The 22,813-nt window shown below is 45.0% G+C and overlaps 1 protein-coding gene across 1 annotated transcript in view; it reads left to right on the top strand.

Annotated features, from left to right (window-relative positions):
* The window catches only part of LOC106610598 (ALK tyrosine kinase receptor), a 173,489-nt gene that overhangs the window by 142,621 nt on the left and 8,055 nt on the right, over window positions 1-22,813 (top strand). The window contains exons 20-21 of the mRNA XM_082955608.1: window positions 4,307-4,404; window positions 10,809-10,901. Coding sequence (XP_082811734.1) covers window positions 4,307-4,404; window positions 10,809-10,901 — 191 coding nt within the window. The remainder of the gene's footprint in view (window positions 1-4,306; window positions 4,405-10,808; window positions 10,902-22,813) is intronic.

Genomic DNA, 22,813 nt, shown 5'->3' with positions numbered 1-22,813 from the left:
TCAAATGCATTAAGAAGGAAAGAAATTCCACAAATTAACTTTTAACATCCTCCCGTCAGTAGAGGATGCCTGGTTGCTCTTCAAAAGTGCTTTCCTCTCCATCTTAAATAAGCATGCCCCATTCAAAAACTGTAGAACTAAGAACAGATATAGCCCTTGGTTCACCCCAGATTTGACTGCCCTTGACCACCACAAAACATCCTGTGGCGTTCTGCATTAGCATCAAATAGCCTCCGCGATATGCAACTTCTCAGGGAAGTTAGGAACCAATATACTCAGTCAGTTAGGAAAGCTAAGGCTAGCTTTTTCAAACAGAAATTTACTTCCTGTAGCACTAATTAAAAAAAGTTCTGGGACACTGTAAAGTCCATGGAGAATAAGAGCACCTCCTCTCAGCTGCCCACTGCACTGAGGATAGGAAACACTGTCACCACCCATAAATCTATGATAATAATCGATCATTTAAATAAGCATTTTTCCACTGCTGGCCATGCTTTCCACCTCGCTATCCCTACCCCGGCCAACATCTCAGCACCCCCTGCAGCAACTTGCCATAACCCCACTGCTTCTCCTTCACCCAAATCCAGACAGCTGATGTTCTCAAAGAGCTGCAAAATCTGGATCCCTACAAATCAGCTGGGCTCGACAATCTGGACCCTCTCTTTCTAAAATTATCCGCCAAAATTGTTGCAACCCCTACTACTAGCCTATTCAACCTCTCTTTCATATTGTCTGAGATCCCCAAAGATTGGACAGCTGCTGCGGTCATCCCCCTCTTCAAAGGGGCAGACACTCTAGACCCAAACTGTTATAGACCTATATCCATCCTGCCCTGCCTTTCTAAAATCTTTGAAAGCCAAGTTAATAAACAGATCATCGACCATTTTGAATCCCATCGTACCTTCTCCACTATGCAATCTGGTTTCCGAGCTGGTCATGGGTGCACCTCAGCCACGCTCAAGGTCCTAAACGATATCATAACCGCCATCGATAAAAGACAGTACTGTGCAGCCGTCTTCATCGACCTGGCCAAGGCTTTTGACTCTGTCAATCACCGCATTCTTATCGGCAGACTCAATAGCCTTGTCTTCTCAAATGACTGCCTCGCCAACTACTTCTCAGATAGAGTTCAGTGTGTCAAATCGGAGGGCCTGTTGTCCGAACCTCTGGCAGTCTCTATGGGGGTGCCACAGGGTTCAATTTTCAGGCCGACTCTTTTCTCTATATATATATCAATGATGTCGCTCTTGCTGCTGGTGATTCTCTGATCCACCTCTATGCAGATGACACCATTCTGTATACATCTGGCCCTTCTTTAGACACTGTGCTAACTAACCTCCAGATGAGCTTCAATGCCATGCAACTCTCCTTCCGTGGCCTCCAACTGTTTTTAAATGCTGGTAAAACTAAGTGCATGCTCTTCAACCGATCGCTGCCCGCACTCTTCCGCCCGACTAACATAACTACTCTGGACGGTTCTGACCTAGAATATGTGGACAACTACAAATACCTAGGTGTCTGGTTAGACTGTAAACTCTCCTTCCAGACCCACATTAAGCATCTCCAATCCAAAATTAAATCTAGAATTGGCTACCTATTTCGCAACAAAGCATCCTTCACTCATGCTGCCAAACATACCCTCGTAAAACTGACAATCCTACTGATCCTCGACTTCGGCGATGTCATTTACAAAATAGCCTCCAACACTCTACTCAACAAATTGGATGCAGTCTATCACAGTGCCATCTGTTTTGTCACCAAAGCCCCATATACTACCCACCACTGCGACCTATACGCTCTCGTTGGCTGGCCCTCGCTTCATACTTGTCGCAAAACCCACTGGCTCCAGGTCATCTACAAGTATTTGCTAGGTAAAGCCCCGCCTTATCTCAGTTCACTGGTCCCCATAGCAGCACCCACCCGAAGCACGCGCTCCAGCAGGTATATTTCACTGGTCACCCCCAAGCCAATTCCTCCTTTGGCCGCCTTTCTTTCCAGTTCTCTGCTGCCAATGACTGGAACGAACTGCAAAAATCGCTGAAGCCGCAGACTCTTATCTCCTTCACTCACTTCACTTACCAGCAGTCAGAGCAGCCAATCTAACTACCTCATCCCCATACTGTATTTATTTATTTATTTTGCTCCTTTGCACCCCAGTATCTCTACTTGCACATTCATCTTCTGCACATCTATCACTCCAGTGTTTAATTGTTATATCGTAATTACCTCGCCACTATGGCCTATTTTATTGCCTTACCCCCCTTATCTTACCTCATTTGCACACACTGTATATACAGTCGTGGCAAAAAGTTTTGAGAATGACACAAATATTAATTTTCACAAAGTCTGCTGCCTAAGTATGTATGATGGCAATTTGCATATACTCCAGAATGTTATAAAGAGTGATCAGATGAATTGCAATTAATTGCAAAGTCCCTCTTTGCTATGCAAATCAACTGAATCCCCCAAAAACATTTCCACTGCATTTCAGCCCTGCCACAAAAGGACCAGCTGACATCATGTCAGTGATTCTCTCGTTAACACAGGTGTGAGTGTTGACGAGGACAAGGCTGGAGATCACTCTGTCATGCTGATTTAGTTCAAATAACAGACTGGAAGCTTCAAAAGGAGGGTGGTGCTTGGAATCATTGGTCTTCCTCTGTCAATCATGGTTGCCTGCAAGGAAACACGTGCCGTCATCATTGCTTTGCACAAAAAGGGCTTCACAGGCAAGGATATTGCTGCCAGTAAGATTGCACCTAAATCAACCATTTATTGGATCAGCAAGAACTTCAAGGAGAGCGGTTCAATTGTTGTGAAGAAGGCTTCAGGGCGCCCAAGAAAGTCCAGCAAGCGCCAGGACCGTCCCCTAAAGTTGATTTAGCTGCGGGATCGGGGCACCACCAGTACAGAGCTTGCTCAGGAATGGCAGCAGGCAGGTGTGAGTGCATCTGCACGCACAGTGAGGTGAAGACTTTTGGAGGATGCCTGGTGTCAAGAAGGGCAGCAAAGAAGCCACTTCTCTCCAGGAAAAACATCAGGGACAGACTGATATTCTGCAAAAGGTACAGGGATTGGACTGCTGAGGACTGGGGTAAAGTCATTTTCTCTGATGAATCCCCTTTCCGATTGTTTGGGGCATCTGGAAAAAAGCTTGCCCGGAGAAGACAAAGTGAACGCTACTATCAGTCCTGTGTCATGCCAACAGAGACCATTCATGTATGGGGTTGCTTCTCAGCCAAGGGAGTGGGATCACTCACAATTTTGCCTAAGAACACAGCCATGAATAAAGAATGGTACCAACACATCCTCCGAGAGCAACTTCTCCCAACCATCCAGGAACTGTTTGGTGACGAACAATGCCTTTTCCAGCATGATGGAGCACCTTGCCATAAGGCAAAATTGATAACTAAGTGGCCCGGGGAACAAAACATTGATATTTTGGGTCCATGGCCAGGAAACTCCCCAGACCTTAATCCCATTGAGAACTTGTAGTCAATCCTCAAGAGGTGGGTGGACAAACAAAAACCCACAAATTCTGACAAACTCCAAGCATTGATTATGCAAGAATTGGCTGCCATCAGTCATGTTGTGGCCCAGAAGTTAATTGACAGCATGCCAGGGTGGATTGCAGAGGTCTTGAAGAAGAAGGGTCAACGCTGCAAATATTGACTCTTTGCATCAACTTCATATAATTGTCAATAAAAGCCTTTGACGCTTATGAAATGCTTGCTTTTGGCCACGACTGTATACTTTTTTTTCAACTGTATTATTGACTGTATGTTTGTTTATTCCATGTGTAACTCTGTGTTGTTGTATGTGTCGAACTGCTTTGCTTTTACTTGGCCAGATCGCAGTTGTAAATGAGAACTTGTTCTCAACTAGCCTACCTGGTTAAATAAAGGTTAAATAAAAAAAAAATAGACCAGGATGGACCAGCTTGAAATGTATGCTGTTCTCTTCAGCAGGGTCACCACTGACAAAGAACCCCTTAATAACCTTCTTTTTTTTAGTGTAGGGGTACTTTATTGAGTAGACTGAAATATTTCAGTCTGAAAGCTAACAAAAGAACAACAAAAGTGTTTGGCTGCTCTGCTCTTCAGTACATCCGTCTGTCTGCATCTGTCTCTCTGTATGTATGAGTTTGATCTCTCCCTCTCTGTCTGGTATGTCTCTATAGGAGCACCCCTCTAGTCTCTCCATGGTGGACCTGCTCAACGTGGTCCCTAGTTGTCTGTATCTCTGTATCTGTCTCTCTGTATGTATGAGTCTGATCTCTCCCTCTCTGTCTGGTATGTCTCTATAGGAGCACCCCTCTAGTCTCTCCATGGTGGACCTGCTCAACGTGGCCAGAGATATTGCACAGGGATGCCAATACCTGGAGGAGAACCAGTTTATACACCGGTAGGCCTACTATGGTAGAAAAACCTACGACTTACACTACATGACCAAAAGTATGTGGACACCTTCTCGTCAAACATCTCATTCCATAATCATGGGCCTTAATACGGAGTTGGTCCCCCATTTGCTGCTGTAACAGCAGGGCAGAAATCTGACGAACTGACTTGTTGGAAAGGTGGCATTCTATGACGGTGCCATGTTGAAAGTCACTGAGCTCTTCAGTAAGACCATTCTACAGCTAATGTTTGTCTATGGAGGTTGCATGGCGGTGTGCTAAATTTTATACACCATGGCTGAAATATCCAAATCCATGAATTAGAAGGGGTGTCCACATACTATTGTATATATAGTGTAAGTGTGTGCACATAGTGTTCACATATAGTCAAACCAGCACAATATGCAGTGACAGACACATACTCTTTCTCACACACAAACTCATTTTACCCACTTATACATACCAGCACACATACGTGCGCACGCATGCACAAACACACACACACACACAAAGACAGTCCCCCACATTAACACCCTCTCAAACAATTGCAAACACTTTCTCAAACTAAAACAACATATGGGTGTCCACGTGCACTCACTGGCCAGTTTATTAAAAAGTTCACAAAAAGTCACAGTCACACTGCACATTGCCCTATCTGGACAAGAGGAATAGCAATGTAAGAATGCTGTTTATTGACTAAAGCTCAGCCTTCAACACTATAGTACCCTCCAAGCTCATCATTAAGCTCGCGACCTGGGTCTGAACCCCGACCTGTGCAACTGGGTACTGGACTTGCTGACGGGCCGCCCCCATGTGGTCTAGGAAGGAAACAATACCTCCACTATGCTGATCCTCAACACAGGGGCCCCACAAGGGTGCATGCTCAGACCCCTCCTGTACTCCCTGTTCACCCATGACTGCGTGGCCACGCACGCAGTCAATCATCAAGCTTGCAGTCAACACAACAGTAGTAGGCCTGATGACCAACAATGACAAGACAGCCAACAGGTAGGAGGTGAGGGCCCTGATGGAGTGGTGCCAGAAAAATAAAATAACCATAACCCTCCCAAACCCCTGCCCCGTGGTTGAACCCTCAGGAGGCGTCTCACCGTATACGCTGGCTGGCCATCAATGACCCAGGGGGAGGGATGAGCCTAGAAACAGAAGACAAAGGACTGTGAGACATGGGCTTAATCCTAGACAAAAGGAAGGTAGGGTGAATAAGGAGGGTACGGGGATGGGAAAAGGACCAATGAAATGGGGGGCCAATTTGCGGGACTCCAACTGAAGGGGCCGAGGGTACGCTGACCTCCTGCTCTTGTTCCGGGAAGAGTGGAGGTTGATACCCCAAATAGCACTCAAAAGGAAAGAGTCCTGTGGCCGAACAGAGAAGGGTGTTCAGGGCATACTCCACCCAGACCAGTTATCGGCTCCAGGTAGTGGGGTTGGTTGAGACCAGGCATCTCAGGGTGGTATCTAGGTCCTGGTTGGCTCGCACCGACTGGCCTTTGGATTGGGGATGAAATCTGGAGGACAGGCTGGCCAACGACCCAATAAGGGTGCAGAACGCATTCCAGAACTGAGACGAGGACTGAGGACCCCGGTCAGAGACCATGTCCACCGGGAGTCCATGGATCTGAAAGATGTGCTGCACCATAAGCTGGGTCGTCTCCTTGGCAGAGGGTAGTTTGGGGAGAGGGAAATGGGCGGCCTTGGAGAATCGATCCACTACCATCAGAATGACAGTGTTGCCATCAGATGGAGGGAGCCCAGTGACAAAGTCCAGAGGGATATATGGACCAGGGACGATGAGGGACAGGTAGTGGTTTAAGGAGGCCAGAAGGTGCTTGCCGTGGAGTCTTGTTCTAAGTGCACACGGTGACGAAGGCAGAAACGTCAGGAACCACTATGGGCCACCAGAAACATTGTTGGATGAAGGCTAGGGTATGACGGGAACCTGGATGACAGGTCAGCCTTGAGGAATGGGCCCATTCCAGGACCCGGGACCAGGTTGAGTTAGGAACAAATAACCGGTTAGCCGGGCCCCTTCAGGTTCCGGCTGGGAACGTTGGGCCTTGCGAACCAAGGTTTCAATACCCCAATCCACTGAAGCAGCAAGGCATGAGGTAGGGAGAATGGTTTCGGAGACCGAGGGTATGGCAGAGGAACTGTATATGCAGGAGAGGGCGTCCGGCTTCACATTTTTGGACCCTGGGCGGTAGGAAATGGTGAAGTTGAATCTGGTGAACAATAAAGCCCACCGGGCCTGCCTGGAGTTAAGGCGCTTGACTGTACGGAGATATTCCACATTTTTATGGTTGGTCCAGACCACGAAGGGCTGTTCTGGTCCTTCCAGCCAATGCCTCCACTCCTCCAGCGCCAACTTGACAGCCAGGAGTTCTCTGTTGCCAATGTCATAGTTCCTCTCTGCCGGACAGGATGGCCCCCACTCCAACATCAGAAGCATCAACCTCTACCACAAATTGACGGGATGGATCCGGATGGACGAGGATGGGTGCTGTGGTGAACCGATGTTTCAGGTCCACAAAGGCTTTGTCAACCGCTGGAGACCATGTGAACAGTACTTTGGGAGAGGTGAGTGCCAAGAGGGGGGCCGCCGGAGTGCTGTAGCCCCGAATGAAACGGCGGTAGAAATTAGCGGTCCCCAGGAAACGTTGCAACTGCATCCTGGACATAGGCTGAGGACACTCCACCACCGCTTTCACTTTTTCCTGATCCATTTGGACATTTCCATCAGCAATGATATATCCCAGAAAGGAGATTGTTGAGCGGTGAAACTCACATTTCTCGGCCTTCACAAACAATTGGTTCTCCAGGAGATGCTGAAGGACTTGTCTGACATGAAGAACGTGTTCTTGGGCAGACCAGGAAAAAAACAGGATGTCGTCAAGGTAAACGAACATGAAACGGTTTAGCATGTCCCGGAGCACATCGTTTACCAGAGCCTGAAAAACAGCAGGGGTGTTGGTGAGTCCAAACGGCATGACCTGGTACTCATAATGTCCACTGGCTGTATTAAAGGCTGTCTTCCACTCATCTCCTTCGCGTATCCAAACCAGGTGGTAGACATTCCGAAGGTCCAGTTTGGAAAAAATGGTGGCTCCCTGGAGTGGTTCGAAGGCCGAGGAGAGGAGTGGTAGGGGATAACGATTCTTGATCGTTATATCACTAAGACCCTGGTAGTCAATGCACTGACGCAGGGTCTTGTCCTTCTCCACAAAGAAAAACCCTGTGCCTTGGGGAAAACGAGCGACACCTGGAGGGGGTGGAGACAATCACAATAGAGATTGCATCATCTGTGGATCTGTTGGGGCGGTATGCAAATTGGAGAGGGTTTCTGGGATAATGGTGTCAATGTGAGCCATGACCTGCCTTTCAAAGCACTTCATGGCTATAGACGTGAGTGCTATGGGCCGGTTGTTATTTAGGCAGGTTACCTTAGTGATCTTGGGCACAGGGACTATGGTGGTCTGCTTGAAACATGTTGGCATTACAGACTCAGTCAGGGAAGGGTTGAAAAGATCAGTGAAGACACTTGCCAGTTGGTCAGCGCATGCTCGAAGTACACGTCCTGGTAATCCATCTGGCCCTGCGGCCTTATGAATGTTGACCTGTTTAAAGGTCTTACTCACATCGGCTACGGAGAGAGTGATCACACAGTCGTCCAGAACAGCTGATGCTCTCATGCTTCAGTGTTGCTAGCCTCGAAGCGAGCATAGAAGTAGTGTACCTCATCTGGTAGGCTCGTATAACTGGGCGGCTCTCGGCTGTGCTTCCCTTTGTCGTCTGTAATAGTTTGCAAGCCTTGCCACATCTGACGAGCATCGGAGCCGGTGTAGTACAATTCGATCTTAGTTCTCTATTGATGCTTTGCCTGTTTGATGGTTCATCAGAGGGCATAGCGGGATTTCTTATAAGCATTCGGGTTAAGGTCCCGCTCCTTGAAAGCAGCAGTTCTACCCTTTAACTCAGTGTGGATTTTGCCTGTAATCCATGGCCTCTGGTTGGGATATGTACGTACGGTCACTGTGGAATCCCGGAACATATACCAGTCTCTGCTAGCAAAACAGTCCTGTAGCTTAGCATCTACGTCATCTGACCACTTCTTTATTGACCGAGTCTCTGGTGCTTCCTGCTTTAGTTTTTGCTTGTAAGCAGGTATCAGGAGGATATAATTATGGTCACATTTGCCAAATAGAGGGCGAGGGAGAGCTTTGTACCCGTCTCTGTGTGTGGAGTAAAGGTGGTCTAGAGTTTTTTTTCCCACTGATTGCACATTTAACATGCTGGTAGAAATGAGGTAAGACGGATTTAAGTTTCCCTGCATTAAAGTCGCTGGCCAATAGGAGCGCCGCCTCTGGATGAGCGTTTTCCTGTTTGCTTATGGCCTTATACAGCTTTTTGAATGTGGTCTTAGTGCCAGCATCGGTTTTTGGTGGTAAATAGACAGCTACGAAAAATATAGATGAAAACTCTCTTGGTATATTGTGTGGTCTACAGCTTTTCATGAGATGCAAAACCTAGGGACTTTATATTAGTATTAGATATCGTGAACCAGCTGTTGTTTACAAATATACACAGACCGCCACCCCTTGTCTTGGGGGATTGGAAATGATGCAGACAGTTGCATTGATGGAAGCAACAATCTATCTGCAATATTAAAGCTGATCCACCCCTTAAAAAGAAAAAAATATATATTTACAATAATTTACTTATTTACAATGACGGCCTAGGAACAGTGGGTTAACTGCCTTGTTAAGGGGCAGAACGACAGATTTTTACCTTGTCAGCTCGGGGATTCGATCTAGCAACCTTTAGGTTACTGGCCCAATGCTCTAACTACTAGGCTACCTGCCACCCCATAAGAGATAGTGGCAGAAACATTATGTACAAAATAAGTTACAAATACGGGAAAAGACACACACAATAGCACAATTGGTTAGGAGGTCGTAATAAAGCAGCCATCTCCTCAGGCGCCTCCTCTGGCGCTGTCACGATTAACAGGATCAATAGAGAGGCAGAGTCAGGTGCAGGAGACAGAGGTCCGGAGTGATAGTGGGTTTTAATAGAAAATCCGGGAACAAGACAAGAAGCCGAAAGGCACAGGGCGCACATAAATTCAACTAGGGAAAACACGTTCCCAAAACAAAAGACGCACGGGGCGCAGCCCGGTAAATATATATAACAATGAGCGCAGCACTCACTAACAACTGTCCAGAGTTGACATAAAACAATCCCGCACGAAATCCTGAACTGAAAAGACACACTAAATAACCTAACTAATGACAGACAAGAAACAGGTGTGGATCAGACAGACAAAACCAAAAGACACAGAAACATAGATCGGTGGCAGCTAGTAGGCCCGCGACGACGACCGCCGAGCACCGCCCGACCGAGGAGGGGCGCCACCTTCTGTGGATACTGTGACAGGCGCCATATTACATTCACCTCGACAGGACCGCAGGGGAGAAGGTGAAAAGCTTCAAGTTCCTCAGCGTACACATCACTGAAAATCTGAATTGGTCCACCCACAGACAGTGTGGTGAAGAAGGCGCAAATACGGTTTGGCCCCTAAGAACCTCACAAACTATTACAGATGCACAATTCAGAGCATCCTGTTGCACTATATCACCGCCTGGTATGGCAACTGCACCGTCAGCAACCGGAGGGCTCTCCAGAGGGTGGTGCGGTTTGCCCAACGCATCACTGGCAGCACACTGCCTGCCCTCCAGGACACCTACAGTACCTAATGTCACAGGAAGGCCAACAAGATCATCAAGGACATCAACCACCTGAGCCACGGCCTGTTCACCCCACTATCATACAGATGGCGAGGTCAGTACAGTTGCATTAAAGCTGGGACCGAGACACTGAAAAATAGCTTCTATCTCAAGGCCATCAGACTGTTAAATAGCCATCACTAGCCGGCCTCAACCCTGTACCCTGCCCTGAAGTTAGTAACTGTCACTAGCCGGCTACCACCCGGTTACTCAACCCTGCACCTAAGAGGCTGCTGCCCTATGTACTGTACATATACATGGAATTACTGATCACTTATATAGTGGAACACTGGTCACTTTAATAATGTTTACATACTGTTTTACTAATTTCATATGTACATACTGTATTCTACTGTATTCTAGTCAATGACACTCTGACATTGTTCATCCTAACACTTATATTTTTTGTAATTCCATTATTTTACTTTGAGATTTGTGTGTATTGTTGTGAATTGTTAGATACTACTGCACTGTTGGAGCTAGGAACACAAGCATTTTGCTACATCTGCAATAATATCTGCTAAATATGTGTACGTGACCAATAAAATGTGATTTGATTTGAACACACACACTCACCTCTGTAAGGTTCTTCTTGTCTTGTCACTTTGCAGGGACATTGCAGCTCGGAACTGCCTGCTGACCACCAAAGGACAGGGGAGAGTGGCCAAGATAGGGGACTTTGGAATGGCCAGGGACATTTACAGGTACTGCCATCACACAAACTCTTTAAACCCAGCTACTATGAAGGTTTACTTTTGTGGTCTGGGATGGTCTGGCTGTCTGGGTTGCTGCCTCTCGAGCACATGTACAATATACTGCTGCAAGCATGGGTCGAGTCCAGCCTACTGCTATTTCAGCACTCTCTCATTTACATTTCACCTCTATCCAAACATGACAAAATATGCAAAGAGTGGGACTGTCCCAAAACTTCACCCCAGTCTAAAGTTGTTTGCACTCTGAAGCAGGTTCTCATTAAGGATTGGTCTGTATTTTTCTCCATTCATTGTTCCCTCTATCTTTACCAGTGTCCCAGTCCCTGCAGCTGAAAAACATCCCCATAGCATGATGCTGCCACCACCATGCTTCACAGTAGGGATGGTGTTAGATGGGCGATGAGCTCTTCCTGGTTTTCTCCAGACATAGCACTTTACATTCAGGCCACAGACCAGGTGTGGTAACTCGTATGTCTAAAGTTTAGTAATGATGTTTGGTACAGTGGGACGTTTTGTTAAAAGGCTTTATAACTGAAAACATAGCCATGTATCAACCGACGTGACATCAAAGAGTGCCAACCAACTTTCTGGTAGAGATTGCAATGATGAATGCTAAAATTGTTGCCGGTAATAAAGCCCAGTGCACTATGATAAACTGTATCCAACGGCTTTAATGAAGTGGCAGCTGCATTCATATAGATGATGTGAATTTCAGTCATAGTCTAGGACCAATAGGAACATCGACTGAATAATCTGCTTTCTACTATTTAGCGAGAGGCTCTTCTATTTCTATAAAAGCCCATTTTTATTCTCAGCTTCTTCACTAACTCATCAATATGCTAATTAAAGACAGCTTTTCATCTATCCAGATCCCCAGATAACGTATTTGTAAGCACTGACACGATCAATATGGACACCATCCAAAGTACATATGGTTAAAAACATATTTTTATGCGCTCTAGAGAACAATATATGCTTAGTTTTACCTGCATTCAGTACTAATTTCAGGTCAAAGTTTTTCTGGAATACAATGATTGCAGATTGTAGTTCACATAGAGCCTGGTCAACCATGGGGGCAACAGCATACACAACACTATCATAATACAATGAAGGCAGACTGTAGTTCAGATAGAGCCTGGTCAACCATGGGTCTAATAGCAGACACAACACTATCATAATACAATGAAGACAGACTGTAGTTCAGATAGAGCCTGGTCAACCATGGGGGCAACAGCATACACAACAGTATCATAATACAATGAAGGTAGACTGTAGTTCAGATAGAGCCTGGTCAACCATGGGGGCAATAGCATACACAACAGTATCATCGGCATACAAGTGCAGGTACTGTATTTTTTATTTTACAGATAAGTCGATATTGTTAATGAAAACAGTAAACAAGACCCAGAATCGACCCATGAGGGACAGCTTTCGTAATATCCAGAAAAACTGATTTAACACCATTAGTAGATATGCATCGAGCTCTATCTGCCAAGACATTTTTAAACCAGTTACATGCAGCCTGCTCTAGGCCAATTGAGGAAAGCCTCTGAATTAGCGGTGAGTGATCAACAGTATTGAAAGCCTTTGACAGGTCAATGAAGATGGGCAGCACAATGCAGCCTTTTATCCATACAGTTAATCACATAATTTATAACTAGGGATGCAGCAGAGATAGTGCTATGACCTGGTCTAAAACCCAACTGATGTACATTTAGGATACATTTCAAAGATAAGAAATATCTTACCTGATAATAAATCAAGGCTTCTAATAGTTTAGCTAAACAATAAAGTTTAGAAATAGGCCTTTAATTATTTAGTTCACAAGTGTCACCCCCTTTGTTAAGGGGGAGTACATGGGCTGCCATCCAAACCGTGAGGATAGTACCAGATATAATTTTCAGGTAAATGAAAACAAAGATAAAATGCACTAGATGTTATTAACTTGATGTTATTGATCATAATTTGTTATTGAAAAAACGAACTTGCCATCACATGCTTGGAGAGTTACTTATCCAATAGAACTCAGAGAAGTTTCCATTGAAGAATACTCTCTAACATCAGCTATGTACAGCTATGCAGCTGCCTAGGGGTGTTACACTTCTTTAATTTACAAATGATTTGCCACTTGTCTTACAAGATAAAATGACTATGTATGCTGATGATTGCACAGTCTACACATCAGCAACTACAGCCAGTGAGCTCACTGAGACTCTTAGCAAGGGGTTACAGTCAGTGTCAGAATGGGTAATTAACAATAAACTGGTCTTAAATACATTACATTTTTTACATTTAAGTCATTTAGAAGACGCTCTTATCCAGAGCGACTTACAAATTGGTGCATTCACCTTATGATATCCAGTGGAACAACCACTTTACAATAGTGCATCTAAATATTTTAAGGGGGGGGGGGGGTTAGAAGGATTACTTTATCCTATCCTAGGTATTCCTTAAAGAGGTGGGGTTTCAGGTGTCTCCGGAAGGTGGTGATTGACTCCGCTGTCCTGGCGTCGTGAGGGAGCTTGTTCCACCATTGGGGTGCCAGAGCAGCGAACAGTTTTGACTGGGCTGAGCGGGAACTGTGCTTCCTCAGAGGTAGGGGGGCCAGCAGGCCAGAGGTGGATGAACGCAGTGCCCTTGTTTTGGTGTAGGGCCTGATCAGAGCCTGAAGGTATGGAGGTGCCGTTCCCTTCACAGCTCCGTAGGCAATCACCATGGTCTTGTAGCGGATGCGAGCTTCAACTGGAAGCCAGTGGAGAGAGCGGAGGAGCGGGGTGACGTGAGAGAACTTGGGAAGGTTGAACACCAGACGGGCTGCGGCGTTCTGGATGAGTTGTAGGGGTTTAATGGCACAGGCAGGGAGCCCAGCCAACAGCGAGTTGCAGTAATCCAGACGGGAGATGACAAGTGCCTGGATTAGGACCTGCGCCGCTTCCTGTGTGAGGCAGGGTCGTACTCTGCGAATGTTGTAGAGCATGAACCTACAGGATCGGGTCACCGCCTTGATGTTAGTGGAGAACGACAGGGTGTTGTCCAGGATCACGCCAAGGTTCTTAGCACTCTGGGAGGAGGACACAAGGGAGTTGTCAACCGTGATGGCGAGATCATGGAACGGGCAGTCCTTCCCCAGGAGGAAGAGCAGCTCCGTCTTGCCGAGGTTCAGCTTGAGGTGGTGATCCGTCATCCACACTGATATGTCTGACAGACATGCAGAGATGCGATTCGCCGCCTGGTTATCAGAAGGGGGAAAGGAGAAGATTAATTGTGTGTCGTCTGCATAGCAATGATAGGAGAGACCATGTGAGGATATGACAGAGCCAAGTGACTTGGTGTATAGCGAGAATAGGAGAGGGCCTAGAACAGAGCCCTGGGGGACACCAGTGGTGAGAGCGCATGGTGCGGAGACAGATTCTCGCCACGCCACCTGGTAGGAGCGACCTGTCAGGTAGGACGCAATCCAAGCGTGGGCCGCGCCGGAGATGCCCAACCTGGAGAGGGTGGAGAGGAGGATCTGATGGTTCACAGTATCAAAGGCAGCAGATAGGTCTAGAAGGATGAGAGCAGAGGAGAGAGAGTTAGCTTTAGCAGTGCGGAGAGCCTCCGTGACACAGAGAAGAGTAGTCTCAGTTGAATGCCTCTCGCTCTCTTGAAGACGGAAGGGACGTAGCCAGCGGTCAAGGATAAGTTGATGAGCGAGGTGAGGTAGGGGAGAAGGTCTACGGAAATGGTCTGGAGAAGAGAGGAGGGGATAGGGTCAAATGGGCAGGTTGTTGGGCGGCCGGCCGTCACAAGACGCGAGATTTCATCTGGAGAGAGAGGGGAGAAAGAGGTCAAAGCACAGGGTAGGGCAGTGTGAGCAGGACCAGCGGTGTCGTTTGACTTAGCAAACGAGGATCGGATATCGTCAACCTTCTTTTCAAAATGGTTGACGAAGTCATCCGCAGAGAGGGAGGAGGGGGGGGAGGGGGAGGAGGATTCAGGAGGGAGGAGAATTTAGCAAAGAGCTTCCTAGGGTTAGAGGCAGATGCTTGGAATTTAGAGTGGTAGAAAGTGGCTTTAGCAGCAGAGACAGAAGAGAAGAATGTAGAGAGGAGGGAGTGAAAGGATGCCAGGTCCGCAGGGAGGCGAGTTTTCCTCCATTTCCGCTCGGCTGCCCGGAGCCCTGTTCTGTGAGCTCGTAGTGAGTCGTCGAGCCACGGAGCAGGAGGGGAGGACCGAGCCGGCCTGGAGGATAGGGGACAGAGAAAATCAAAGGATGCAGAAAGGGAGGAGAGGAGGGTTGAGGAGGCAGAATCAGGAGATAGGTTGGAGAAGGTTTGAGCAGAGGGAAGAGATGATAGGATGGAAGAGGAGAGAGTAGCGGGAGAGAGAGAGCGAAGGTTGGGACGGCGCAATACCATCCGAGTAGGGGCAGAGTGAGAAGTGTTGGATGAGAGCAAGAGGGAAAAGGATACAAGGTAGTGGTCGGAGATTTGGAGGGGAGTTGCAATGAGATTAGTGGAAGAACAGCATCTAGTAAAGATGAGGTCAAGCGTATTGCCTGCCTTGTGAGTAGGGGGGGAAGGTGAGAGGGTGAGGTCAAAAGAGGAGAGGAGTGGAAAGAAGGAGGCAGAGAGGAATGAGTCAAAGGTAGACGTGGGGAGGTTAAAGTCACCCAGAACTGTGAGAGGTGAGCCATCTTCAGGAAAGGAACTTATCAAGGCGTCAAGCTCATTGATGAACTCTCCAAGGGAACCTGGAGGGCGATAAATGATAAGGATGTTAAGCTTGAAAGGGCTGGTAACTGTGACAGCATGGAATTCAAATGAGGAGATAGACAGATGGGTCAGGGGAGAAACAGAGAATGTCCACTTGGGAGAGATGAGGATTCCAGTGCCACCACCCCGCTGGCTCGATGCTCTAGGGGTATGCGAGAACACGTGGGCAGACGAAGAGAGAGCAGTAGGAGTAGCAGTGTTATCTGTGGTAATCCATGTTTCCGTCAGCGCCAGGAAGTCTAGGGACTGGAGGGTAGCATAGGCTGAGATGAACTCAGCCTTGTTGGCTGCAGACCGGCAGTTCCAGAGGCTGCCGGAGACCTGGAACTCCACGTGGGTCGTGCGCGCTGGGACCACCAGGTTAGAGTGGCAGCGGCCACGCGGTGTGAAGCGTTTGTATGGCCTGTGCAGAGGGGAGAGAACAGGGATAGACAGACACATAGTTGACAAGCTACAGAAGTGTTGTTTCTTGTTTTATTGTCTCTTGTGTCTTTAGAGAACTGTTTCACTTTGATATCCTTTTTCTTCTGTCCTGATTTTCTCTTTCTTTTCTTCTGTTAACTAGATATTCTTTGTTGTTCTTCGTTAGCTAGCTAGCTTCTTCCAAAAGAGTCCCTAGCAACTGCTTAGCAACTGGTAAACAATTCAGCTAGCTAAGATAACTAAAATTGTATGAAAAATAGTTATTTTTCAAAAGCCTATCTTCTTTGTTTGTTGCTTGTTTTTTCTCCTCTTCAGTCTTGCAGTTTTCTTTTGCTTTTTCCGATGTACTTCACTCTAAAAACCATGTAAATTTCAATATTTGTAGGAGCTCATTTTTCAGCTGCTGCTGCTCAAATTGGAGTTCCGGAATACATATAAAACCCAAAGCATTGTATTTGGTTCAAAGCATTCTAGAACTAAACCTAAACTGCAGTTGAGCATAGTTGAAGAAACTGAACTCCTAGGAGTAACATTGGATGGTCAGTTATCATGGTAAAGTCATATTGACAAAGTTGTTGTGAAGATGGGGAGAGGTATGTCTGTTAATAAAAATAGATTCTGCATTTTTTTTTACACAAAGATCAACTGCACTAGTTGTTCAGGCTTTGATCTTGTCCCATCTTGATTACTGTCCAGTAATATGGTCAGGTGCCGCAAAGAAACATTGCACTTACCTCAAAACAAAGCAACATGCATGATAGTCTTTCATGACTGAGGGTTGAGTAGAAATGAACTACTTCTCTTCTAGTCTTTATAAGAAACAATCGTGTGTTGAAAATGCCTAACCACTTATATAATATACAGTTTAAGTCGGAAGTTTACACACACCTTAGCCAAATACATTTAAACTCAGTTTTTCACAATTCCTGACATTTAATCCTAGTAAAAATTCCCTGTCTTAGGTCAGTTAGGATCACCACTTTATTTTAAGAATGTGAAATGTCAGAATAATAGTAGAGAGAATTATTTATTTCAGCTTTAATTTCTTTCATCACATTCCCAGTGGGTCAGAAGTTTACATACATTCACTTAGTATTTGGTAGCATTGCCTTTAATTTGTTTAACTTGGGTCAAACGTTTCAGGTTGCCTTCCACAAGCTTCCCACAATAATGTGGGTGAATTTTGGCCCATTTCTCCTGACAGAGCTGGTGTAACTAGGTCAGGTTTGTAGCTTTCCTTGCTCGCACACACTTTCAGTTCTGCCCCAAAAAATTCTATAGGAGTGAGGTCAGGGCTTTGTGATGGCCACTCCAATGACTTCGTTGTCCTTAAGCTATTTTGCCACAACTTTGGAAGTATGCTTGGGGTCATTGTCCATTTGGAAGAGCCATTTGCGACCAAGCTTTAACTTCCTGACTGATGTCTTGAGATGTTGCTTCAATATATCCACATAATGTTTGCCCCACAACATGATGCTGCCACCGCCGTGCTTCACGGTTGGGATGGTGTTCTTCGGCTTGCAAACCTCCCCCTTTTTCCTCTAAACATAACGATGGTCATTATGGCCAAACAGTTCTATTTTTTTTGCATCAGATCAGAGGACATTTCTCCAAAAAGTACGATCTTTGTCCCCATGTGCAGTTGCAAACCATAGTCTGGCTTTGTTATGGTGGTTTTGGAGCAGTGGCTTCTTCCTTGCTGAGCGGCCTTTCAGGTTATGTCGATATAGGACTCATTTTACTGTGGATATAGATACTGTTGTACCTGTTTCCTCCAGCATCTTCACAAGGTCCTTTGCTGCTGTTCTGAGATTGATTTGCACTTTTCACACCAAAGTACGTTCATCTCTCGGAGACAAAACGCATCTCCTTCCTGAGCGGTATGACGGCTGCGTGGTCCCATGGTGTTTATACTTGCGTACTATTGTTTGTACAGATGAACGTGGTACCTTCAGGCATTTGGAAATTGCCCCCAAGGATGAACCAGACTTGTGGAGGTCTACAATTTTTTTCTGAGGTCTTGGCTGATTTCTTTTGATTTTCCCATGATGTCAAGCAAAGAGGCACTGAGTTTGAAGGTAGGCCTTGAAATACATCCACAGGTAGACCACCAATTGACTCAAATTATGTAATTAGCCTATCAGAAGTTTCTAAAGCCATGACATTATTTTCTGGAATTTTCCAAGCTCTTTAAAGGCACAGTCAACTTAGTGTATGTAAACTTCTGACCCACTGGAATTGTGATACAGTGAATTATAAGTGAAATAATCTGTCTGTAAACAATTGTTGGAAAAATGACTTGTGTCATACACGAAGTAGATGTCGTAACCGACTTGCCAAAACTGTAGTTTGTTAACAATACATTTGTGGAGTGGTTGAAAAACAAGTTTTAATGACTCCAACCTAAGTTTATGTAAACTTCCGACTTCAATTGTATTTGCATACACTTCAAACAGACATAGATACCCCACCAGACATGCCACTATGCGTTTCTTCATGGTACCCAAACCAATAACAGACTTAATGCGTCGCTCAGTTATGCATACAGCCATGTCATTGTTGAATGCTCTGCCACCAGAGGTTACTTAGGCAAAAAGCAAGTTTAAATAAAAATAAAAAAAACATTGTATCATAGCGCCTCTGCTCTTTCTAAAGATCTGATTGAACTGTACTGTATATAAGAATATTAATATGTACACTATACAGTATATACAAAAGTATGTGGATACCCCTTCAAATGAGTGGATTCGGGTATTTCAGCCATACCCGTTTCTGACAGGAGTATAAAATTGAGCACACAGCCATGCAATCTTCATAGACAAACATTGGCAGTAGAATGGCCTTACTGAAGAGCTCAGTGACTTTCAATGTGGCACCGTCATAGGATGCCACCTTTCCAACAAGTCAGGTCATCAATTTTCTGTCCTGCTAGAGCTGCCCTGGTCAACTGTATGTGCTGTTATTTTGAAGTGGAAATGTCTAGGCGCAACATCGGCTCAGCCACGAAGTTATCGGCCACACAAGCTCACAGAACGGGACCGCCAAATGCTGAAGCGCGTAGCTAGTAAAAGTCATCTGTCCTCAGTTGCAACACTCACTACTGAGTTCCAAACTGCCTGTTGAAGCAGCATCAGCACAACAACTGTTTGTCGGGAGAGTCATGAAATGGGTTTCCATGGCCGAGCTGCCGCACAGAAGCCTAAGATCACAATGCACAATGCCAAGCATCGGCTGGAGTGGTGTAAAGCTCGCCGCCATTGGAATCTGGAGCAGTGGAAACACGTTCTCTGGAGTGATGAATCACGCTTCTCCATCTGGCAGTCCGGTGGACGAATCTGGGTTTGGCGGATGCCAGCAGAATGCTACCTGCCCCAATGCATAGTGCCAACTGTAAACTTTGGTGGAGGAGGAATAATGGTCTGGGACTGTTTTTCATGGTTCAGGCTAGGTCTCTTACTTCCAGTGAAGGGAAATTTTAACGCTACAGCACACAATGACATTCTAGACAATTCTGTGCTTCCAACTTTGTGGCAAAAGTTTGAGGCAGGCCCTTTCCTGTTACCGCATGACAATGCCCCTGTGCACAAAGTGAGGTCCATACAGAAATGGTTTGTCGAGATCGGTGTGGAAGAACTTGACTGGCCTGCACAGAGCCCTGACCTCAACTCTTTATAGTCTCTTGGTGTCTTTCCTTTATATATAACTTTTATTTTATTTGTCATTTATTTGTAAGTTTTTATGTGGAACCCAAGAAGAGTAGCTGCTGCATGTGCAGTAGCTATTGGGGATCTTAATAAACTAAACCCTACCACCATGCCACCAGGAGGAGTCTCTTCACAGTCCCCAAGTCCAAAACGAATACACGGCAATGCACAGTTTTATACAGAGTCATGATTGCATGGAACTCCCTACCATCTCCTATTACCTTTAAAAATCGGACTAAACAACAACTCATGGAACGGCGGACACACACTCAAACACACACTCACACAGAAACACTCTAACACATGCATTATGTTTTAGTTGTATTGTTTGTATAATTTGTGTTGTATTATTTGTATATCGTTGTATTTGGGTGTCTGTCTTTGGGTATCAGTGTTCCAAATTAAAAAAATAAATGCTAAGTAGGCGTTCATCTGCCCGAGAAAAAGAGCTGGGGTATTTAGAAAATTCTGTTGCTTTGAAAACTCTTTGGATTTTTGTTATGAGGAGGACACTTCAAGACATGGAAATGGTTACAGAAATGGTACCACAAAACTCCACAACCAGGTATTAGTGTACAGTAGGGTCTTTGAAACTTTTCTTGCCTAGGGACCCCCGCCCAGGCAAACAGCTAACCCAGGGACCCCCATCATATGTTAGCAAAAAAATGTTTAGCATGTCTTGTCTTATCATCAGGTGAATGATAATGGCAAGTAGAAGTAATCAACATTTTAAAATGAATAGATTTGGTAGACAGTTTCATTATTTTGACCTCCCCACAGCTCATTGGAAGAGGAAGTCTAACAGTCTATTAGCTATGAATTTTCAATAATTATACAGAGTTTAGCATGGAGCTGAGATACAATTTTACAGTTTTAATGCTACTTTCTCCCTGAATATCTAACTTTTATTTGATTGTTAGTTCTCAAAGATCTTTTCTACATGCTTTCAATCTAATATTGGTCTCTCTGCTATTGTCTATGCATAGTCACTTTAATAACTCTACCTACATGTACATATTACCCCGCACATTGACTCTGTACCGGTACCCCCTGTATATAGCCTCGCTATTGTTATTTACTGCTGCTCTTTAATTATTTGTTATTCTAATCTCTTACTTTCGTAAAGGTATTTTCTTAAAACGGCATTGTTGGTTAAGGGCATTTCACTGTAAGGTGAAATGTTGTATTCTGTTGTATTCGGCACGTGACAAATGACATTTTATTTGATCCGAATTTTTAAGTTGACACAAACTTCTTTTCATCCCAAAAATGACCACTTAGACCAGTGTTTCCTAACCCTGGTCCTCATGTTCCCACATCAGTACACATTTTCTTTGTAGTCCTGGACAAACACACATCATTCAACTCTTGAGGGCTTGAACATTAGTTGGCAAGTTGAATCAGGTGTGCTTGTCCAGGGTTACAATGAAAACGTGTACTGTTGGGGTTACTTGAGGACCAGGGTTGGGAAACACTGACATACACGGCCCACCTAAGAATTTTCAATAGAGAAAAAAAACAGTAATTAGCTCCAATGACAGTCATTTACTCCATATTAAAAGGATAATTTGGCAATGAAGCCATGTATCTACTACTCCAGAGTTAGACTAACAGGAACAGTCAGCATGCAAACATTTTACCTGTTGACTTCCAGTCATTGCAGCTAGCCATATTAATAAAATGAAATATTTTTCACATAAACAAAATCCCACAAAATATCTTTTTTTTAATCATCGCGGACACCCTGCAGCGACCGCAGAACCCAGTTTGAAAACCTCTGATCTAGAACACAGGCAGTGCTCCCGTCGCTACAAGAGTTAGCTGGCTACCTAGCTACACTAGCCTGCTGTAGCACATAGTTAGCTAGTGCTACAACCAACAGAAAACAGCAATTTTTTACATTCAAAGTTAGTAAGTAGCTAGCTACTAACATTATTGAACTGTAATAAACAAGGCATTTTTGAAGAAAGATGCTAGGTCTATCGTTAACCTTAGATAGGCTAGCAGTAGCTACAATAAATGTGTTATTTAATTACTTCTTACTTTTTGTAAGGGGCTGTGAGTAACGTAAACTCACTTTTGTACATCGCTTTGGTCTGTACAATTTACCTTATTTTAGCGCCCCAAAAACGTAATACTTCCAGATCAACTGTAATGTCAATACCATTGTAATGCACAATTTCTCCCCTTTCCAACAAAATCAATGACATGAGCTCCACACTGCCGTTTCTGCATAATTCAACAAGGCAATGAGCTCCGTCGGGTCTTTTTAAAAATGGCGGGTGGGGAAGCGAAAGTAATGCATGATAGTGAGAAGGACAGTTGTTGTGTGTGAAAACTGCTTTTTTTCACTCGATCTGTCCAACTTATCACCTTATCGCCTCTAAAATGTAAATAAAACACTATAAAGAGTTTATATAATGTGTCATTACATACCTATTTGAAGGTTTGTGTCAAATTTGAATCGGGTTTTTAGGGCGGTGCTAAAGTGATCTTCAGAAGTAAACAGCGGCATTGAGAGTCGTGATCGCATGCAGTGATGACGCAAAAAATGACTAGGTATCACCCCTTACCCCCATCACTGTCCATTTCTTGTTTTTAAATGATGAGAGAAGTGCTATACCTGGGGGAGAGAGATTGTAAGACAGAAATAGTTGCTTTATGCGTGCTGTACGTTACGGCATGACACGTCATGATGTAACGGAGGGTCTGTTTTTTCAACTTTTCTCCAATACTATAGAGCCATTACCATGTCGATCAACGCTAGAGTAGAAACGTAGTTCACACCCCAGATTTTGAAGTCAACACAGTCGCTACAGTCCCATTAGTTTTCTTTGCAGCCTCGTTTGAATGTCGCGGTTGCGCACATTTGTACGGAATGGGGTGAGTTTACGTTATATTTTTTATTTCTCTCTTATGTTATATTGTACACTTCTTTACATTTTTTTATTTCATATTTATATAGTAAACACGGGGAAAATTCGGACCCGAGTTAAGCGCGCGTAAATGGAATGTAATT

Source organism: Salmo salar, chromosome 09 (genome assembly GCF_965601325.2).
Source record: "Salmo salar chromosome 09, fSalSal1, whole genome shotgun sequence".
NCBI classification, from domain to species: domain Eukaryota; kingdom Metazoa; phylum Chordata; class Actinopteri; order Salmoniformes; family Salmonidae; genus Salmo; species Salmo salar.
The sequence above is the reverse complement of the archived record's forward strand: the minus strand, read 5'-3'. Positions and strand labels throughout refer to the sequence as shown.